A 23,593-nucleotide genomic window follows, 5' to 3' on the forward strand; every position below is an offset into this window, starting at 1 on the left:
GTCAGAACACCACCATTTGCCATCTGTTATGCTTGGGTTTTAGATTGACAGAACAGTGATGAGGTCCCAGATTGTCATCCGGACACAGTATTTAATCTGGTAAGTACAAAGCAAAAAAGAAGACATAGTACCAGGTCTCTTCAGTCCACACTGGCTGTTTTTTCAGCACCAATCACAGTTCATAGCCCTAAACGAACTGGGCTCTACCTGCCTACAAATCTTTTTTTTTTTCCTACTTTGGAAACTTGGAAATAACCAGAAATTAGTCCTCAAGCTTGAAGCTGATGGGACTTTAGTAGCAGACCTACTGTTTTGGATCTCCATCTCAAGATCTCCTTTTCAATGGAGGACTGATATATCTAGACGATACATTCAGAGGATGAGACAAACGTGATCTTGCCACCTTAGGTTTGGTTTAAACTGAAATGGTTGCAATACGCTAATAATGCAGTGAGATGTTACACAGCAGAAAATAGAGAAGAAAAATCTATGAGGCCCCTCTGATGAGCTCATATCAAGACTCTTGCTAGGCCTCTGTTTTCTTAGACCAAGTGGTGAAAAGAATAAACACCCTTTTCAATATTCCACTGACAGCTGAAGACCTTGGTTACTGGTACTACTTCTGATGTTTCTTTTCTTTAACCTCAGCAGTCTTTATACCAGCATGAATTCTCTGTAACGTAGTAGAAAATCAGGTTGTGAGAGGTTAATACCACCAAGCATTTCACATTTCTTAATCACAATTTGTCATTTAGAGGTTGGACACTAATCTCTCTCTTTTTTGCAGGATTTTGAACTTTATGAGCAAATACTGTGGACAAGTTATAATGCAAATCATGGGGGTTTTGGTGTCGAAGTTTCAAAGTAGTTGTAAAATGAGCTTGGATAGTATTTACGATAATTTTTAATCAATTAAATCTATTTTTAAAATTCAGGTGACAAAAAAAAATGGGCACCACAATGCAGGATTCACTTGGAACAGCAGTCATTGACATAATCTGATAGTAAGTGATGAGACCCTGAAGTAAGTCTGTAAAAATATGAAAAATGACCGAAGATTAATATTCAGGGCAGAATACTGATTGGAAAGCCTCCATGAAAAGGTAACAGGACTATTTTTAAAGATGCATTTTACTTCTAGAGACACAGGGAGATGATTTAAAGAGGCTTTCATGCTGATTACTTTAGATAAAAATACAGCCTGTTCGAAGTTAGCCAAACATGCCGGGTAGCCAAGTTGATGCAATGTGTTTCAGTATACTGTGTGTCCATGGATATTCCGGAATTTACTGTAGGTACAGCTGGGAAATCTCAGAGATACCCCTTTCCAGAATTCAGCTATTGGGTTATAAAAATATTTTCACATTTCCTGCAGATGGCTGGATTCTTTTCTTCACTCATAATTTTAATTCAGAATTCATTACGGACAGCTGCTGGCTCTGATAGAACCTAATTGCTCTTTTACTAGACTCAGCTGCAAGCAGTCAGATTTCCTTTTCCTTTGTAGAGTATATTATATATAAACATGGGCGGGGAGAAAAATAACCAATTAACTAAATACATATGGATAAAATGACTCACTAAGAGCGCTGATCAAATAATGTATCAAACTACAGCTTAGGTCAAAGGAAATTACAGGCCTTGTAGGACATGATAATATATATATGGAAATAATTATCAGCACCAACATATTTGTAATTTGAGATAACACATGGAAAAGGCATTGCTTCTGTTAAAAAAATCTTATAGAAAATTATTACATTTTAATAAGGGGCAGGTTATTTCACTGAGTGAAAAGTCATCAGTCTCCAGCAGACCTGCTCAACTGACACCATTTGTTGGCCGAATCCAAGTCAGGCCTCAGTACCTCCACTGGACAACTTAGCAAGAAAATGTGGCATAATTCTGGAACTAGTTTTGCTGCCTTACCTCTTATTAAAAAAAAAAATAAAAAGACTGGGGAATAGTTACTGTTACTAAGGCTACAGAAAAAGGGTACATCACAAACGAGGGAGCAGAGACAGCCAGCAAAAAGACAAAGAATGTGAGGATTCCCTGCCATCTCCCTCCATATGACAAGTACTGAAGCAGGTTAGGATACTTTGCTGTCCCAGTTTGCTACGATGGATGAACACAAGGGAAAGTTGTAGACATGTAAAACAAGGAACAGCGTTAAAGAATGGTCTTTTTGCTCCCTTTATCCAAAGATATTTAGTGAAATGAAGAGATGCATGTTTAAAATAACAGTAAATAGGTATCTTCTAACATGATGTATGAAACTACTTGTTAGAGAATAATACTTAGACAAGGAAAAAAGTCAAAGATAAGACTGTCTGGTTTTGTTCTTTAAAATGTGTGTACAATCATGAATATGAACAATAAAGTATCCACCAGTTTCTCTAGGTAGCTAAAGGAATAATGGGGGAAAAGAATTTAAATCCTCATAAAGTAGGGCTAAACTAGTCACTAACTGCTTGCTGCTGGGGAGGAAACTTTACTGAAACATTGTTGACATTTGAGTTTTATACTTTCCCCTGAAAGTTCTGACATTTGCCATTGTCAGAGACAGGATACTGGCCTAGATAGACCACTGATTCTATCTAGTAATAGCATTCACTATGTTACTATACAGATTTCTGACTTCTACCAGAAACAAAATCTTGCTCTGTGCAGTCATAGCAGCTTTTTAGGATTTCAAAAGATAATCCAGCCCCAAGTCACAGCAGTGGGGGTATAATCCCCTGAACCACAGGCTAAGTGCCAACCAAAGATGGCTTTATACACATAGGACTGATTTAATCAAAAAGACCACAAGTAGGTATTTTCTGTTATTTGAACCTGCATGAAGAAATACTGCTATTATTTGTTATTTGTATGCTTTTGAATTTTAATAATGGTTCCAGTGATACTGAGTTTTTATGCTTATAAACAACGGAAGCACATACTGTACATAAAGCAGCTTCAGTTGAGGTTTTAGGAAAGGCTGGTTTGCTGTGCAGAAATGGTTTCTAACTTAAGAGAAAACTTGCAAGTGGATCAGCGTCAGTTTGCTGGTGTTTGACACCTCATTGAGGATTTCTAGATAATGTAGCATAGCATTTTCCTATTCAACTAAAAATATCAAGGTAACTTAGCCAATCCTTGAGGACCCTGCACACTGTCACATTAACTACTGTATGGTAATCCTTGTCATGTTCATACTTTCAGGTTTTCATATTTGAGCATCTAAATTTAAGGAAACAAATTAGAGACCTAAGCTAATAAGACCCAGACTGCCCTTAAGTTAAAGAGTGATCAGTTGGGGAAGGTAAATGGCATCTTTGCAATCAAGATGATCCTAACTAATGACACTCAAATTTGAAACAGAGAAAAAAAATTCCAGCATTACTCATCCATCACTGGCTCTATGAGCATACAAACGGAGACTCTGCTTTTTGTCTGTACAATTGCATGAGCATAGCACAGTAATTAGGTGAAAACTCTTGTATATTTAGCATAGAACAGCTAGGGTCTTCAACTGTGAAGCTTTTGAAATCTAAATTTTCATAACCTTGAAAGTTTTTATGGTAAGAATATGAAGGCAAGTCCCAACTCCTGTCTCTCTGTGATGCCACTCATTACACAAGTGATTATCAAGTAGTGTCTTGTTATACTGATGACCCCTCAATCAGTGTGCTGGTGGGACTTCAGTCTTCGTTTCTGCCAGCTAGCATTTATCAACCTTTCTTCTAGACTCTTTCTCATTTTCCAGTAGATTCTACAATTCCAACAACTAAATGAAGACAGAACAACCATCCAAAAATTTCTAAATGAAGAGAATCCAGTTCTAGTTCCTTAAACAGAGATCAAGCTCCCAAGGTATGAAACTCTGCAAACCTTGTTGTATTTTGTGTAAGGTACATGTAGAAATGAAATAACTCCCAAGAAGAAAGCTATGTGTAGAAATGAAATGACTCCCAGTCAGTTACTCTGACTGCATGGTCAGAGTAACTAAGACTATCAATACAAATGGAATACAATGAAAAACATGGACATTTGCTCATTACTGTATTTTTATATTAAGAGGAACTAAGCATTCTAAGCAACAACTATCCATTGTTTTAAGAAGAGAATCTAACAACAGCCTTATCCCTCTCCCTTTGCTTTTTATTTGTGAACTTTGAGAAAAAAGTTGTCTTAATGAGATACATGGTAATCTACAGCTAACAGCTGGAGAGGAAATAGTGTTACAGTGTTTTCGTATATAGATCATACCCGGCACAGTCTAATATATGGTAGCAACTCAATAGTTCCTGGATAAAGACAAGTGCGTAAAGCAGAGAAAGTTTAGAATATTTGTGATATTAAAATACCTGTCATACTAAAATGCTTTTACTATCTTTTCCTCTCCAGAGCTTTCAGCTGTCCAGGGATGTTAGGAAAGATCCTGAGTTGTTCTCAGGGTAGAGGTAGGAAAGGGATGAGGAAGCTTTTAGTATTTTTCAATTTCCTTTGAGAGATTTCTGAATATGTACTGGGGGGGATTTTTCCCCCCACCATGAAAAAGGATAAGCAGTCATCTGCAACCTACTCACTGCCAGGATTAGAAAATGAGCACTTGTGAGGCACGTGGCAAAAGCGGAAGGGAGGTTCAAAAGATATATAGATGAAGTAAAACAATCCACTGGAAAATCATTGCCTTAGATATGGGTTTTTTAAATTTTATTTTTTATTCTGAAACACTGAACGAAAATTAAGCAAATATTCTATTTTAATAAATACAAGATCACATTGCATTCTGTTATTTTTTTAAAATTGTTTTTACTGTGCTAACTGGTTATGTTAGTACACGCAGGCACAGATTTACTTAAAACAGTCACATTCTTCCAAACGTCCAAGTTTTTCTCTTTGCAATAGCAGCATTAACAGTACCTGCCAAAACTTCACAAAGTATCTTAAAGATATGCCCCTTGGTGCTGGTATTAAAAAGAGAGATTCAAACATATGGGATTGCACTTACATGTTAAGCTTTTATGTAGTGTTACTGAACCAACTACTAAAGTTTCTGTGATGTTTTGAAAACATAGTGGCATAAAGCTCCAAACACCCTCCGGTGCTATTTTATTGTGATCTGATTAGCACCTGTTTGCCTGCACTAATCCAACTTCAAACAAAAACGTGTGCTTTCCCCACTATCATTAGACTACACATTACAGCCTCCCCGATGTAGAATCCCAGGGTTTAAGCCTGCATTTTTTCATTAAAGAAACCCTTTTTTCTAGATCAGCTCTGCAAATTAGGGCAAGTCATGCAGAGACACCAGCTGGATTGTGATATTACTCAACTTATGTGCAAAGGGACTGAAAGGATACGGTCTTAAAATATAACGGTCTGTAAATGAAAAAGCATCTCCCTGCACCAAGTCTTTCAACTACCATAGAAAAATCTTCAGACAAGTTATTTTAAATAAGCTGTCAAGATTTGAACACACATTATGAAAAGTATCTACAAACAGGATGGGATTGCTAAATTTCTTTTGTGTTCCCCCCCCCCATCCAGCTTTAGCTTTGCTTTAGCTGTTTTCCTCTACCAAATCTCATAGTGAAAATAATGATACTGATGTCTTTGGGGGAATGCAACTCAAGCAAGGATCACAGAACATGGCAGTTCATAAAAAACGTATTTCTAAATTTAACTTTACCTTGATTTGGGCTTTGCTAAACTACCTTTCCTGGTGGATACAGACAGAAAAGTACAGATTTTTTTCCTGGAAAAAGAGTGCAATGGCATTATGCATTTATATTATTACCACTACACCTTTTTCATACAGGTAGTCCTACCAGAATATCTGATTACATAAATAAAAAAATATGCATTTAGATTAGGCCTTGATGTTACCTTTGGTGCTTCACAATCCTTTCAGCAATGATCTATGTTTTCTCCTTAAAAATAACGTAGCTTTAATTATATTTTAATTACCTTTTCAGCTTAAAAATCTCCCAACTTTTCTACACAAGTAAAAGCTTTGACTAGTAGAACGTACATAGGCTGATTACATAAATAAAAAAATATGCATTTAGATTAGGCCTTGATGTTACCTTTGGTGCTTCACAATCCTTTCAGCAATGATCTATGTTTTCTCCTTAAAAATAACGTAGCTTTAATTATATTTTAATTACCTTTTCAGCTTAAAAATCTCCCAACTTTTCTACACAAGTAAAAGCTTTGACTAGTAGAACGTACATAGGAGATTTCTCAACATGTTTTTGACTTCTATATTAGATTCAAATTCAATACTGCACAGGCAACCAAACTGTTAATTATCAAAAGTAGATGTGTAAATGACATGCAAAGATGTCTGTTGCATGGACATTAGTAACAAATAATTACTAAGGTTATTGTAAATTCTGATCATACAATTCTGTATTCTTTCATCACACAGTTTGTTATGAAAACTTCCATTTGCATTTGTTTCACATGCATTTATCAGAATGTCTTATAAAATCTAGTAATTTTGAATGGTAATACTTATATAATATTAATTTTTAATTTCACCAGTTAAGACTATGCTTTTTTTTTTCTGGTCAGTTATGTGAGTAGAATGCATTCAAATGTTTACAGGGTCGGTTCTTCCGTTTTCACTTGTTTTCACCTCAGACTTTTTCCCACTAAGCACACTGTAAGTTATTAAATAAATTCTTCATACACTCAACAACCATTTCCTAGGAACAGGATATAAACTAGCTTATCAGCTAGTGAGGCTTTGATACAAACTGGTCTGGGGCCACACTTGTGAACCGGATCTCCAACTACTTTGATTCTCTATAGGATATATAGCCATACCCCAAAACCACCAAGCAAACAGGAAAAACCTCTTAATCTCTTAACATGAAGTGGACTGAAAGACAACTGTTGGTCAATATTAAGGCAGTTGTGGAGAATGTAGCAAGGAAAAGCTTGGGCTAAACCTTTCACTTACAATACCTAATACAGAATAAATAGGGGGTTACTCTCCAAGGATCAAAATGCAGATAGCTCTCTCTTTTATTTATTCCACACCCTGGCAGGCTCCTGTTGCTTTTACTGGGTGTTGACCTGAATCAAAAGTGAAAAGGAGCTCAGCTTTTGAGCAGTAAGAAACTCTGAGCTAAACTCACAGAAATATTATAGACAAATAGCTTCTCCCTGTACTTAGTTGCCTGCTAGCTTTTATTATCAGATTTTTATGGGTTAAAAGCTTTCCAGAAAAATGCTTCCACAGCTTCTTCATACCTACTCTTTCCTTTTACCGAACATACTTTGAAAGGTAAACCCCCCTGTATTTATACTTCTATAACATGTCATTATTATAATTTCCTGAGCTCTGACACTTTGTTAGGTACTGGAAGAAACATAAAAGAAGGTATATCAGTGCTGTCTTAGATGTCTTACACTCCCCACTATGAATCCCATGTTCCTGCTGGGGAGTAAACTCAGATTATTCCTTCAGAGAGATATCTTGGAAAAGCACTGGCTACCATAGGCGAAGTATACAAGATATGGTCTTGTATTACATTGTTTTGCTCTAGTGGCGAAAGTTTGAAATACTTTTAATATCTGAATGAAGCTTTACATAAGCTTTAATGAAAAGGGACTAAGAAAGTCCTGAACGCAAAACATGAGACAGTGACAGAGAAGACACAGAACAAGGAAAAGAGGACTTGTTCAAAAGGCTGCAGAGGCAGACTAGGGGCCAGCAAAGGAAGAAATGAAAACAAAGAAGTTTGTCAAGAACAGATAAAATATCTCAGTGGAAAAGGGTGACTACTAGAAGGCAGTGAAAGGTGATGCATGACAAAAATTGGCAGGAAAATACTACCACTAGAATGACAACCTTTCTTCAGAGAAAATACTAAGACTTGTAGGAACATATTTTATACTGAAATGGTTCAGCAACATGGTAAAAAGCAGTGAAATGAATTTGAGAAAACAGTGGAACTGAAGGACAGAAATAGAATGTAATTAGAGGAGTCCACGGAACAAAGAGCAGTCCAGACACTGGAGAGAAAAAGAATAGAAAAAAGTGAAATGACTGAGGATGAGAAGCAAAGGAAAGAGTGGAATGGAGAAATTTACAAAGTGAGCAACAGAAAAGAGAGGAACAAAAAATCTCAAAGCAGATTCTAAGAAAAAATAGGTAACATGCAAAACTTGCTTACTTTTTCTGTTTCAACATAAAATTAAATTTTTTCTGAGCTTGAAATGAAATGTTTAGGCACATCTAGCACTTTAATTTCAAACTAAATGTGAAAGCTTTTCATGTCACTGAATGAAAGACATAACTTTTAGCCTAAAAAAATTGTGCTGATGCTCTGTTGTTGTTGTTCCTCTTTTGATTCTTTTACCAATTTAATAACGTCAAATTCAAAATGATAAGGCAATACAAATCTTAAAATACAATGTTGCTACAATATGCCTGAAAAGAGACACCCACATTAACATTACTACTGTAAGAAAGACTTTAGTAACTTATTCTTGTTGGTCTATCAGTTAGATAGCCAACACATTAACATTGATGAGTTAATGAGTACATTCATAAACTTTGGACTGTCCACAACACTTGCTGCTACATGCCCAGCCACATAAAATTTTTAAATACAGAGACATAAATTTGTAAATTTGCAAGAAATCTGGTTTTATTAGTTCTTCTGCTCATAGGGAAATTGTTGGGAGTGGGATTTAAAAGGCTTGCTAAAATAATAGAATATGTGGAAGTCTGCTTTGTAGAGGATAGGTTGTACGAAATGCCTAAAATCTTAATGTCTCAAGAAGCTATACATAAGGCAAAGAGCTTCAACAAATTTACTAACAGGATATGCATATTGTAGAGTATTGATAAATAAATCAATAGGAAATTGGGAAAAGAAGTCTCTCAGCAGGCATCAAATCAACACCACTGTTCATCAATACCACTGAGTGGCAATAAGCTTTGTAATTTATTTCATCCTTTCCAATTACTTGCTGTATGACTTTTAACAACTAATTTAATTAGTCTATTTTTGCATTGAGAGAATTTAGGTAATTATACTAACTTAACAACCTTCCCAGAGTGGGAGGATTAATTTCTTCTATTAATTTGGGGTTTGATTTAGAGCATAACATCTTCACTGCTGAGCACCTTTGGAGGTATGCTCTATATGGAAGCTGACAAAATTATAGCTGAGGCAATCTATAATTCTAGGCAATATTCAAAATGTTTTAAGATCCTGTAAATACAGGTACAGAAAGATTTGGCTCCATTCAGGAAATACTCAGCAAACTGTATAAATAGATTTGTATTATTATTTATATTTATTTCACATTCCTAACCCTGGTGTTTCAATAAACATTAAATGTCTATCACCCATGTTTTCTGATCTTTTCTAAACCGTCTGTGCCTTTCAACATTGAAGTCCTGCTTATTTTGTTTTCCTGTTGACTCTATTTTCCCGTCTCATTTACAAGAGCCTCTTTTAATCACCTTAAAAATGTTCAAATAACCAGCTTCCATGGCTGGCTTACCAATATCTAAGAAGCCAGAACTAGAGGATGTGGTATGCTGTAATCCTTGTAATTCCTATTCCTCAGTTTTTGGATGACAAAAGCAAGACTGATTTTCAAATACGCTAAGCATTTGTAGCTCCAGTGAACAGGGAGTAGTAGCTCTCAGCCTTACTAACTGAAGGTATTCCAAAATGAAGTTCACAAAAATCAGTGATCTTAGGAATTTGCTTTGAAAGGGGCAGCACAGTAAGCTATGTAAGCTATATCAACATAGCCCTGGAATGAGAGGGACCTGTCTTACAGCTTACTTCTCTCAGAATTAACACATATGTTTTGACAATGTTCAGTGTGATTTTAAGGCTTTCTAAAAGGTCCGCTCTTGACAAAGATTTTCAAAGAATCTCCATCTCTTCCTCTTCATTTTCCTTACTTCCAGAACTTTAAGAGGAGATGATATTTTTCTCTTGAGAGTTTATTAATTTATACCTTATAATGCCTAAAGAGGTTTGCTACCTTGCAAACAGCATGGAACACTCATTTCCCTGGAACTGAGCTCAGCCTGTTCCCCAGGTATATCCTTTGCAGTTCCAGCTCCTCACAGTCATAAGATGAGGGTTTAACCTTGAATACAGATTCTATTTCTACCTATTTTCAATAAAAGTTGCCATTTATCTTTCTTAATTTTCATGTTCTTTACTTTCATACACAATATAAGTAATCATTTCAAAAGCTGTTTCACTGCTCAAAACACACTTTCTTCAATATTCAGGTTCTTAAAACAACACTATCCTCTTTCTTTTCCATGTCACCTTCTGAATGCCATAGATACATTTGTAATCTCCCTGCAGACATTCTCCCTGTAGACCTTTAGATATTCTAAAATTAATTCCTCTTGCACAGACCAAAGAAAATAATTCTGTCCCATCCAAGTTGGCAGTGCCATAATAGTCTGCAACAATACAGAAAACGGCAATCTTGACATAAGATACTTTGAAAGAAATTCTGGGCTTACCTGCAATGTACGACCATAGGTCCAGCATCAGGTGGGTTGCAGGTCTTGACTCGTCGCAGGAAAGCTAAGAATGGTGTTGGGTGTTCTGGGACACCGTGGTCAGGCCAGGCAGTGAACTGGAATTGCCTCACTTCCCTTTTCTCACTTGAACCATTCTATGAAATTAAAAAACTTCATGACAAAACTGCCACTTGATGTGATATTGGCACTTTTCAATGAAACAATTGCAGAAACATATATACCAGCGAAGTGTATTTAAATCACATTTGGGGCCAGAGAGAAACGGAACTTAGGCTATGGAGGGAAATGTTTCTTGTATTCTAAATTGCAGGATTCAAACAATGTAAGAGCTTTAACTATACTGCACAGTAATGCATCACAACAAATGCCAGACCTTTAGCTAGTATTTCATTCAGTTAAATGGTTTTTCATAGCGAGAGCTCTGTATTAACCTAGAAGACTCCATGCTGTAAGAAAAATACACTCTGTCTGTAGAAGAAGTTTCACTGTTCAGTACTGCTAGCAGGAAACGTGGGAGGAAAGTGGAAGGAGGGAAAGGGAAGAAAGGGAGTGCAGAAATAAGGAAGAAAGGCAGGGAAGGCAGGAAGCAAAAGGAAGGCAGACAGGAAGGCAGGAAGGAAGGGAGGGAGGAAGGAAGGGAGGAAGGAAGGGAAGGAGGGGAAAAGGAGAGGAGAGAAAAAGGAAAAGGAAGTTAAAAAGAAAATGAAAAGGAAATGAAAGGATAAAAGTTGCCTACATTTAAATTTTAAAGTCTATTGTAAGTATATATAAGTATATATACCTTGTAAAGTGCAAATGTACGAACACAGTACGTTGCCAATTCAACAGTGTCTAAAAGGGTCACTTGGATTAGTCCGTAAGTTTCTGTGCCTCTGCTTGGCCAGTATTGATCACACTTCACCTGTAGTGAAAAATATGTAATTATTTAATATATTTAAAACTGACATTTATTACATATCTGAGTGTATATCACTGTAGGTTTTTAAAGTATGTGGAGATAGAATGTTCAACAACTGCTAAGGATCCAACAGAAGAAATTTATTTTATCATCATTGCTTTTCTGGTAGTAGCTCTTACAATATCTTCTTCCATAATGGGTATTTGAAAATTCAGTGGGGCAGATGATTAAGAAATACCAATAAGTATAGACACACTAAAGAAAAAACATTTTATAGTAGCTAAAAGTATGCCCTATATCTTCAGTAACTCACCTTTCACAGTCCAGAATTTAGTAACAGTACTAATCCAGTAAAGGTAGACACACAATTTTTCAAATATTTGCCATATTTCACCTATTTCACATTAGTCCTCAAACATATAAACTGTTGCTTGGATGCTAATATTTAGTATGTATAGAAATATCTCAGTAAAAACCTGATTTTTTTTAGAAATAATTTTAGTACACGGATAAATGAAAGAGCACCAACAACTATTAAGTGCACTGTGAGAAAAAACAATTTCCTTCTCAGATCAGTGTTACGAAGCATATAACGAAATTGTGTTCATAGGCATTTAAAAAACATGGTTTGACAGAGAGAGTTCATCCATCAAATTTTAAAAGGCACAGGACATTTAATTCAGAGACATCTCCGTTTCAAAACACCATAGTTCAGAATATTAACGAGCTGATATAATTCCGTATAAGATGATAAGAGAACCGTGTTTATCATCATTGCTGAGGCTCAATAATTTGTTTCAGTTAAAAATGGTATTTATGATGAAAGCTATTATGAAAAAAGAAATGCTGAACCCCTAAAACAATCAGAAACATGGTACAAAGTAGTATGGGGGTTAAATAATTGAAAATATTTTGCTTTCAGTGACTGATAGGTGAAACTGAGATGGTCAGTCTCCGTTCTATTTATAACAATACATTCTTATCAATTAGCCTTGCATACGGTGCAGAAGTGTATTCTGAATCCAATAATAATATATTGCATTTTTTTAATAAATGTCTTCACTAATTACTCTAAGCCAGACTCATACCAAATTCATTGAGAACACACAAACTGTAAGAAACAACAAAAGCAGAATATTGCACAGTATTTCTGATAAAATGTTAATTATCATGCTAATCCAAGAGAAAAACTGATGATTCCCCCAAAGTGGAAAATGCATCTTTGAAACTCATGTGTTCTCCAGGTTTCTCACTCTGCACAGTACTTATTGAAAAAGACTTAGTATGCTCTCAAACTCCCCAGTCCTGAATAGCTTTTGTTTGCAGATAATTTTATTTTGAGGCTCACAGTTCACAAATCATAGTCTGAGAACAAGGAATCTAGATAAAGAGGAGAAAAAATTCTAACCACTGAAGCAGGTGATGAACATTCATTAGAGGCAAAAAAACCTGAAACAATTTTTTACGGGAATTGATAGCTTAATTTATAGATAAGGAATTGGAACAAAGTAACTGAAAATGTTTATTGATACTACAGTCTTAAAGATGGGATTAATAGTGTATAAAATCCTCTTATTAAGAGGAATTACGTAATTGCTTCCTTGTGCCATTTACTGAAATAATGAAAGAGTAAGTATTGCAGGTACTTCATGAATATCAGTGATTTACTTGCAAGATTCCTAATACTAAAAGAAGGCACCGTGGCCTTCTGCAAATCAGATAGAAAGGTATATTTTCAATTGAGTTATTTCAAGCAATTATAGTAAATCTAGTTTCACTTTCATTAATATAGACACAGTATAACTTGTGTCTATATAGGTTAGCTGTATTTACCTCTGACTAACCTGTTTGGTTTGAATGATCTTTTAAAAAAATGAATAAAAATGGTAGAATACTTTATGTATTTTTAATAAAATGAGTACAAGAAATAAATATCTGCTATGCCTTTGCTTGCTTAAACATGCAGTTCTCCTCTTTACCCTGCAGTTCCCACATATAAATTGTACGCTCGTAGAAGCAGTGCCAGCTTCCAGAAAGCATGCCTGAAAAATTAACCAGCTTTCTCACTAGAAAGACTTTATAAAAGCAACTTCCAAATGTAATAGAGAGAAATAAATGTTCAACACAAAAATGAAATTGAAATTCAGAACATAGTAGGTTACCAGCATCTTTGCAAACAACAGAAAATACTTGGTTTATTTTTATTTTGTATAGTAATCTAATGTTAAGCATATACTCAGATTTAGAAGCCTGTAGACAATTGCTCTTTTTCAGTTAGGCTGGGAGAAAATAAATGTGCCTGCTCTTTTAGGTGCAGATTTTAGGGGTTTTTTTCATTTATTACTTTATCTAACAAAAACTCCAATAATTTTAAAATTTTTCTAAGATACTTCCTGTGAGAGCTAGCTGATGCAGAGGACTGCTGCTGAAAGCAGACACTAACTGTTCAAAAATAAATACAATTTGTAGACCAGTGTATATACTATATGAAAGAGGAAACTGATGAAAATAAGTATCAAATTTTTAGAGAGAAAACCTGATTTCGGATTGATGTGGATTTGACCTTCTGGAAGAGCACATGAAGCATAAGCTGATGGAACTATATCTTTTATTTCTTTTGCCTCTTTATTTTTCTCAGAACAAGAGGTCTTCTTCAGAGATGTGCCCTTACCTGCCTCCTACACTCTTTTGCTCTGTGATCATAAACCTTACATTCCCAATACTCCTAACAATTTAGAGTCCAATTTATCTTTGTGAGAGATCAGAACAATGTTTTCTATTGGACTTCACCAGCAGCAGAGAATCAAATAATATAAGTTAATTGTTAAGACACTATTTTCTGAGACAGAGTTCTTGTTAAATGTTTTATCCTATGTTAAGATCCCAGCCTTCAGCACTTAAAGTAAGTTTATTTTTCAGAGGTTACCTATTAATGTTTTTTTCAGAAAAAAATTCTCAAACCCCTTGAGTCATCCAAAATTTAACACTAAATGTCAACAAGTCAATTTTGAAAGTATTTGCCAAATGTTTTTTTGCTTTAGGTCTTTGGTCTCTGTTTAATTTCTCTGCAGTAAGGGAAATTTCTTCCTCGCTTGTGTACATTGTTTGGAAAACAGACAACTTTAATGTGGCAAAGTATGGTGATGATAACATGTGTCCTCCTTCAGAAATACAATTACAGGGTTTCTTTATTTTCAGAGTTAGTTCGTAATATACCTGGTGAATTTCATAGTCCTCATCTTCCTCTTATCCACCCAGCTCCCAGTTCCAAGGGTTGATCTTTTCCTCTGCAGACTATATTCACCTGCACCCAATGAGAGCTTTTCTGTGCCACTAAGTGTACATGGTTACAGAAAACAGCTTTCACCAATAATTCTCTAATGTTCTCTTGCGTGTCACAAAAGGTGGCAAGATGAACGAAACAGACACAGGAGCATAGAAGAACTCACTGGTGATTTCAAAGACTATTTTTTTAAAGAGAAATTCAATTACAAGTAATGACAAGCATTTTACTACTACTTTCACTATTTCATGATCATAGGTTGCACACTACCAAAACCACTACATCTGAGATCAGAGCAGCTCTCAAAAGACTACTAAATATATTATGAAATCTTTTAAGTACTATAGTAGTAGACATAGCTAGAAGACATAACTAATGATAGGCACATTCTCTTAACCTGCCCCTCAAACATACACATTTTCTTTCTCTACATTTCTTCCACTCAGACCATGCAAATCCTTGCTCTTCGTGGAAGTACGAGCATTCGCTGAAAGCAAAGCTGTAAGAAAATGTAAATGCTTTCTTTTCCATTAAAAATGAGAAGCTTAAGACCATTTCAGACTTGAGGGGTTTAAGTAGCTACAGAGTTCCTAAGAATATTTGTGGATATTCACACTTCAACAAGTCACAGACACTAGAGAAGGCGCTACCATGCATCAACGGAGCTGAAGGAAGTGTATTTCCATATGAACATATGAATACAAAGATTCCTGACATTCAAGGGTAGAGAAATAATTTTCCAGTATAAAGTTCCATCATTCAGGCTGAAAAGCCCCTTCAGGTGATTCTTAACACGAGCCAGCTGTTACAGGCCATCTCAGATTATAAGGACAAAATGCAGATCAAGAAAGAGACAGCAAACTAGTAACAGGCAGATTCATATAGTACATTACTTGCTATAAGAACAGCATATGAATTGTGCTGAATCTGGAATAGGAAATAACAGCAGCATGTAATATACCTCTTGCTCTGGTTTTCTTAATAATAATAGTCTTGCAGACAAAACTTTCTAACGAAATTTTCAGATGGTCTTCCTTCAAAAATAAAGTATCTCTACAATGATGTTGAATCATAATAATAATTATGCAATAAAAAAGGTAATGCCAGTTGTTGGCAATGGAAACTGCCTCAAACCCTATCAGGCTAGCTTAGTGCCTCAGACATTCCAGCTAATGTTCTGTCTCCAAGCAGTTGCTACTCTGAAGCCATCTTCCTTTTTGCAACAATGCCTTGCCACCTAAAGATCGGGCTGGTTTGAGTCTAAAGATAGTAGGCACTGACACTAGTACATGAGATTGTAATGCAAAGATTTAAAAAAAAAATCAGAATACAGAAACACATTTGTTAGGCCTTATTTGAACAAGATTTGGTCAAGTGTCACTCATTCACTTTAGTCTAACTCTAAATGACAGAATAAAAATATAAACTCCTATTCAGAAGTAAGGCTGAAAATAAAACAGTTTAAAGTTTTACATTTTGCTTTCAGAGAGGCACTGAATTTAATAGGATCCCAAATTCTGAAAGAACTGAACACCCAGCCCCAGGCAGACAGATCCTTCTAAATCTCACCAAATGTAATCCCAAAACAATTAATCGCTTCTGGAAATTTTGGTTCTTTGAATATATTTTTTACTACAGAAAAAAGAACATTTGTATGCACTGGTCTCTAATAACGATTTATAGTAGACATGCACCGGTGAGTATGTAAAGGCAAAGATGCTGAGGTTTAGTCTGGAGAAAAGGAGGCTGAGCGGAGACCTTATCACTCTCTACATCTACCTGAAACGAGGTTGTATTGAGGTGGGTGTCGGTGTCTTTGCCCAGGTAACAAGCGATACAACAAGAGGAAATGGCCTCAAGTTGCACCAGGGGAGGTTTAGATTGGATGTTAGGAAAAATTTCTTCACCAAAAGTGTTAACAAACACTGGAACAGGCTGCCCAGAGAAGTAGTTGAGCCACCACCCCTGAAGGTATTTAGAAGATGCTTGGGTGTCTTAGGGACATGGTTTAGTGGTGGACTTGGCAGTGCTAGGTTAATGGTTGGACTTGATCTTAAAAGTCTTTTCCAACCTAAATGACTCTATGATTCTATGATTGTTGAAGCTCATCTGAACCGAGTATTTGGAGTTTAAAAACTAGATAGAAAATAAGCACTTCTGCAGTGCAATGTAATTCTAAGGTCTTAGCTACAGTGGCCTTGAAAAAGAAGTTCCAAACAGGATTTGGAGACAACATAAATGAACTTTAGGCTAATCAATTCGTAACAAACTTTAGCCCTTTAGTAAGTCTGCAAATCAACCCTCATTACACCCTTACTTTTTGAAATTTCTGAGATACGATTAGTAGGCTAATAGTTAATAGTGAAAGATAATTGATAATTAAAAAGATAACCCCCAAACTGTTTCCATTCTGATCCTTATGACAGAGTGTTGTACGGTTATTAAAACAAAAGGAAACAGATATTAAAAGGAATCTTGGGCATATTTGAAATGTGTTCTCTAGCTCGTCTTTCACCTTCATCTGTACAAGCCAAGAACAGTTCAAAACTATACTGCTGGCATCAATGTGAGATGCCCTTTTTGAACTCTTCCTAACGGCAGGGAAAGCAGGGTCTTAGTGAATTCATTTTGAAGGATGAGTCTGTCAAACAGTTAAGTACAGCAAGATTTTCCAAAAAGGTCTTGAAAAGGTTTATTTGAATGGAACTGAAGGGAAAAGTGAATGGGCTGACTACTTTTTGCTTCATCCTCTTCCTGTACTCAGGGCTGATCACTGTGTGCAGCCTGAATAATCCTTTCACTGAATGAGATATTACATTACAGTATGAAGAACATATTGAGCAATTCAGCTTACTATTCAAGTGCTCTAATGAAGATTTTCTATTCTCCATACAAGAGAGCTATCTCTTTTAGCTGATATGAATATAATGTAAGACATCAGTGAAACAAAATAATCAAAAGACTGAAACATCAGAGCAACAAAATTCTATTACTCTTATGTTTTTGGTTCACCTGAAAGCCAGAAGTGAATGCATGAAACAGCATGAAAATGAGAAACGGTACATTGGAGAACATTTTGGGACCTTAAGAGGTTTCAGTTTGGATTTTGATTTGTGAATGGAACTTTGAGTCATGGTGAGCTTTCGATTGCTAGTTTAATACACAGATAAAATTCTGAATCTCATAAATGTATTTCATACAGTTCCAAAGATATTAACCAGAAAGACCACCTAGAAAAAACATCTATTACCAACATGTGCCTTTCAGTAGCCAGCTGTATCCATTAACTTCCTTAGAAAATAGGAAAAGCTTTGTAAATGATGGAAAATGTAGATCATAATATTCTCTTTCAGAGACACCTGTCTGAAGAACTTAAATTTTCCAGATGTATTTCTCACCATAAAGGAGAACCAGTCTTGAGTCTTTCACCAGAATCTGCTAAATAAAGAAATGTGGGGTTATTTTCCCTAAACAACACTAAATTCATTCACTGACCTTTTCAAGCCTGAAATTCCCTGAAAGAACTCCCTGCACTGAAGTAATAGGTTGCAGTGCTAAACCAAACATGAACTAATCATTACATTTTGAAAACAAATATGCAGAATTTTTAATTTTGCAAGGAAAACTTCTAACTCAAAATGTCAATGGCCATTCTCTACATGTGGCATAGTCCCTCTGTCTGCATTAAGAGAAGAATTACATGAGGTAGTAATGTATGTCTTACCTCAAGCACAAAGCAAATTAACTAAGCAAATAAAGTCAAATTACAGAGTTACAATACAGTTTTGACTAAACCACTTTCTAGACACTTGCCTCAGGGAAACAGTATTTTTGAGACAACTATCAGTTTACCATATGGACACAGAATCATAACACAAAAAACTGGATGGTTGCCTTGAAAAATACTTGTGGCAGTACCAGGTATTGCCATATCCTTTCAGGTAAGACTGGTGTGAACAGTTCTTGAAAGCTTACAGTGGAAGACACTGCACAAAATATCCTACGGAGTTTGCTCCTTTCATGACATTCTATTTTGGAAGTTCTTTAACAGTTTAACATAAATCACATTTGCTGCAAAGTTTATTTCTCCCTCCTAGAGCCCCACAGGCAAGGAAAATGGTTGATTGCCATGAAATTTTTAACAGCCTTTCACATGCTGGAAGACTATTATGTTTTCCTTCACTCTCTTATATATAAAACAAATCCAGTTCTTTCTGACTTTCCCCATACATCGTTTCTCCAACCTCTGATCATTATTGTTCTCTTCTAGATTCTCTGTAATTTACCAACATCTTTTCACATGGGGCATTCATTCTGTGTGTCTTCAAGTCCAAATGTGTATAAGCTGAAATAACCAGACATGGCATGCCAAAACTACTTTCAGCCTATGCAGTGGTGTTACAACATTTCTTTTCACACAAAATTGACCCTGCTTATAGTATGGCATTTCAACAGCTATTTTGGTGGGTGACATAATAGTCTGAGTTTTAGCTGGGGCACCTTGGCACTGCACTTCCACCTCTAACGTGCCTAGAAAAAGAAACTTTAAGCTTTATTGGTGAGTGCAGTCTATGTTAGTATACATCTAGGATTAGATTCTTACATGAATTAAGCACCTATTACTGACTGCATTTTAGTGAGAGTTGAGCATGCCCCTGCCCTTGCACCTCTCAGAATCCTTCCATAATGAACAGCCATATGGCTGAGTTTCACAGTTCTGACACGGTAACTGGTGACTCCAGCTCATACAATGGTGTAGGAATTCTTGGACTGTGGCCATCGCATTCTGTTACAGTGAAAAAAACCCAGTACAAGCCTACACATTTTTATTTTTATTTTTGTAAATCTGGTGAACACATGGTCTACTTAACTTCGGATTTTTCTTTTTTTTTTTGCCAGCTCTCTCATTCATTCTTCTTCTGACTCACATCTTAGCATGCTGAGAGCACTAAAGAAATGAAATAAAATTCTGATAGTACATTACTGATACAGAAGTTATTGGTTTGCCATTAGAATTAGGGAATGAACAATGACAAAACTGCACATTTAATTCTTCTTTAGTAAAACAATACCATTCTATATGAAAGAATGGCATCTGCAACATGTCCTATCTACTAATACGGCTGCTGGGAGAGATGTTAACTTACCTCTTACCAGATAAAGACATGCATATTCTTCTAGTTGCTGCAAAACGTAGCTAAAAATTTTATTTATATTTTCCTATGTTTAAATACATATTTCACAACTTAAAAAAACCCACACATTTTTACATACCTGTGCTGCCCAATAGAAAACAACAGTGCAGCTTTTATGCACAAATCAATTACATTTTGTCTAAATACAGTAGAATACAGGTGCACTTGGAAGCATATTTATATAATCTGTAATGAATTGTTAAGTGCACGTATTGATGACTTTTCTACTCATATTAGTGAAGATGTCTTATTGTCACTTATTTTCGATCCAGTATTTTGACAGGTAATAGCTCCAGTATTACCTGTCAAAACATACTTAGGAGGAAAGATCTGAAATTTGCTCCTGAAGCCCTGCACAACAAATGGAAAACTACGTTAATCACAATCACATAAAACTCTGCTGCACAGTCTGTATTTGTCTGAAAGACCTTCATGCATTTCCTACAGACAAGAAAACAACATTCTTAGTTTTCTTTGCTTATTATTTACTGTTGTGCACGTACTATTGCTTTGTCTTAGCTGTGACATCAGCTACGTTAGATATCAGTGCCTACTCTGCCATCAACAAATGAAGATTCATTAAAAATTTTAGCAATTTGTGCATTTGGAGTAGAACAATTTAAGGTTCTTCCCAGAGCTGCCTTTATGTTTTCTGTGCCTATAGCAAGACTTAGGTATCTTTGGTGGCCAGAAATTTGTTTCAAAGCTATTCTTACTAAAGAGTCCAAAGGTACAATTACACTTTCCACTATGCTTATTCAAATGTTTTTGTTTTTTATACTACTTGAATATGAAAAAAGCTTCCCTCATTTAATATGTCCCATTCCTTCAAAAAAAAGCCAAACCCACCAAACAAAACAAAACCCCCAAAATGATTTTACTCCGATTTCCACCTTCAAGACACACATCTTCATCTACTTGATATTTCTACTGTCACCCAATCTTCATTTTTCTAACACATAGGATAGTCTATAAATCTATAAAAAATGAATTGAAAGACTTAGCTGGAGTGTTCCTATTTGGGGAGATTCAGACCTGTTGCATGTCACTTGGAACAACACAGGTACCTATTTAGCGTTGCAGCAACCTCAGGAAAAGTCTGCCTGGCTTTTCTCAAGACAGTGCCAGCTCTCCTGACTCTCTCGGGTATCAGTGACCAGCTGAGAGAAGCTAAGTCCAGGGTCTTATAACTATCCTTAGATGTTCTTATGGAACTGATACAGGCTCCATGCAAATAGTCCCACCTATTTCAATATTGGGGAACAAAATCTGAGACAGGATACATGACTTTTATTCTGGGTTTGTTTCTACCTCCCCCTTCCCAGTGAAAATCCAGGATGCAAGATGTTAAACTCTGACAAACCAAGATGATTATTCTATGCTTATATTTTTATATATTCTTGGCTTATAATATTGATGATGATATCTATTTCCTGACAGTCAAGTAAGTGTCTGGATCAGGCTAACAGAATGCCACAAATGTAGTGTCCCCATGTATTTACTTAAGTCATTAGCAAATTTGAATGAAGCTGATAGTATCACTATGAAAACTAAAGCCTTCCTCATCAGTATAGAAGTTCAGAATCTGGCTCATTTGAATAATTGCTAGGGTCATTATATTGTCATTTAGCTTTGACCTGATTGGTGTTTTTTGACAGAAGATTCTAATCCTAGGCACTACGGTCCCAACATAGAAAATATTGCCAATGAGGTTAAGGAGGTAAGCTATCAGCTCCAAAACAACACAGTAAGTGTATTCAAAATAAGGAATTACATAGCAAAGAAGGAAAAGGTTGAATTCTCTTTCAAGAGGATGATCCACAACAGTATCGTACCCTGAAACAGGGGCCAGGACTAAATGTTTCCTGTTTGAGGAAATATTATCTTTTGCTATAAAGCAAGATTCTCTATCTTCATCTGATCATTCACATCATTCACTACAGCACCCAAGTTCTCAGAACATTAAATTAATTCAGAGGATCTGAAAAAAAAAGAAAGGAAAACCTGCACTGCTGGGGGTGGAGGGGAAGGCAGAGGAGTAGGGAAGAGAGGTATCACACATTAATACTCTACAGCTTTCCTTAGAGTAACACACTACTGCTTTTTTTAATCTCTAATTTGCAACCTTCAGTATAATTCTTTTATTTCATTTAGATTAAACTCATGTATGTGACAAATATGCTACCAGCACTGTTCTATGTACTGCCAATGTGTATAATCCTTTTTGATACAAATTATGTGCATGGTAGCTGAATGATTGGACTGACTTTCTCTCCCTAGTCTGGTTTAGGTCAAGTGAAATTCAGGTGATGACATTTCATACGAAACCAACAAAGTGTGAAAGGTTATTAGTGAAAGAGCTTCTCTTTTCCTGCACCTTCCTTTTAGGCAAACAAATGAATAATGAATTCACTGTAACATCTTCATTTGATGTACTCAGCTGTAAAATATATACATTCTCAAAGCTGAGGTTACTCAGACATCTAACACATGCTAATGAACCAACTTTGTTTCTGCAGATGCAATTAAAATCCTCATCTTCATCTATGCAGTCCAGGTTAAAAAGGCTGATATCAAGCTGCAGGACTACATAATGAAAAAAGCAAGCTAAACAGAAAAGACGACATGGAGATGGAAAGTAGATGAAGTCCCAGAGAGAAATGATCTTGCCTTGCAGCAGGAATAATGATCAGGCTGCCAAGACACAAAAGCAATCAAAAAGGAATCAAAGGAAAAAGAGCAACAAAATTAGCAAAGATCTTCATCTCTAATGGTATGTAACAGTGTTTGTATTTCATGTTTGGAATTTCACTTGGTTGCCTGCTATAAGGATACGCTATATAAAAATGATAGCATGAGAAAAAATAACAATGAAAGGTTGTCATCATATTCTTTTTCCACACAGGGATTCCCACTGCTGCCTCACCACCAATACCATTAATTACATTACATGTAGCTACTGTATTAGGAGAAGAGGTAACTGGTATGCCATATTCACAGAGTTGCAGACTCTAAGGTTGGAGCTGAATTAGGTACTGGATAGCTGGTCTCTAATGCTCTGCATTGAGTGCATCAAACTCACTTGACCTATGAACACAGAATGAGCTAAATTATGCACAAAAAAATACGCAAACTTAAGCATTAAATGCACAGACAATCCATTGACTAGATTGTCTCGTCTCTCATTACGGTCAAGGAATGTATTGCTGCTGAATGGTAATCACTTCTGGAGGTGATTACTATTCTGATCAGTGTTTTTTTAGGGTGCTGTCAGCAAAGGCTAGAGTTAGCTTAAAACTCTGCTAAGCAATTATTGGAGAGAATGAGTAGAATTTTATTTAGTTACATCAAAACATCCTTCTAGACAGTGGGTGCCTGTGGCCTGCAGTATTAAGATAAAATCTCAAGTATTTAAATACACCTTCTGCAATGGGTTGCTTATTAGGATCAGATTTTTTCTTAGCTCTGATGCTATTTAGCAGCAACTTTAATATATAAGAAGTAATTAGTGAAGAAATGAGCAAAATTTAATTTTACTAGACAAGGCCTGTAGACTCAAGATAAAATGAAAATTTCTGATAAAATTACCCTCTGCTAGGTACTAATTGCCATCAGATACGTACAGGCAGTGGTGTTAATGTAGGTTGAATTTACATGCAGAAAGTGATTCTGTAATTAGAATG

At 35.9% G+C, this 23,593-nt stretch overlaps 1 protein-coding gene across 1 annotated transcript in view; it reads right to left on the bottom strand.

Annotated features, from left to right (window-relative positions):
• PTPRD (protein tyrosine phosphatase, receptor type D) overlaps positions 1-23,593 on the bottom strand; it is a 301,312-nt gene that overhangs the window by 22,856 nt on the left and 254,863 nt on the right. Inside the window, exons 29-30 of the mRNA XM_019470759.1 lie at positions 11,316-11,435; positions 10,514-10,668 (exon numbers count right to left, since the gene is read on the bottom strand). Coding sequence (XP_019326304.1) covers positions 10,514-10,668; positions 11,316-11,435 — 275 coding nt within the window. The remainder of the gene's footprint in view (positions 1-10,513; positions 10,669-11,315; positions 11,436-23,593) is intronic.

The sequence above is a fragment of the Aptenodytes forsteri genome, unplaced genomic scaffold (assembly GCF_000699145.1).
Source record: "Aptenodytes forsteri isolate BGI_AS27 unplaced genomic scaffold, ASM69914v1 Scaffold46, whole genome shotgun sequence".
In the NCBI taxonomy this organism is placed as follows: domain Eukaryota; kingdom Metazoa; phylum Chordata; class Aves; order Sphenisciformes; family Spheniscidae; genus Aptenodytes; species Aptenodytes forsteri.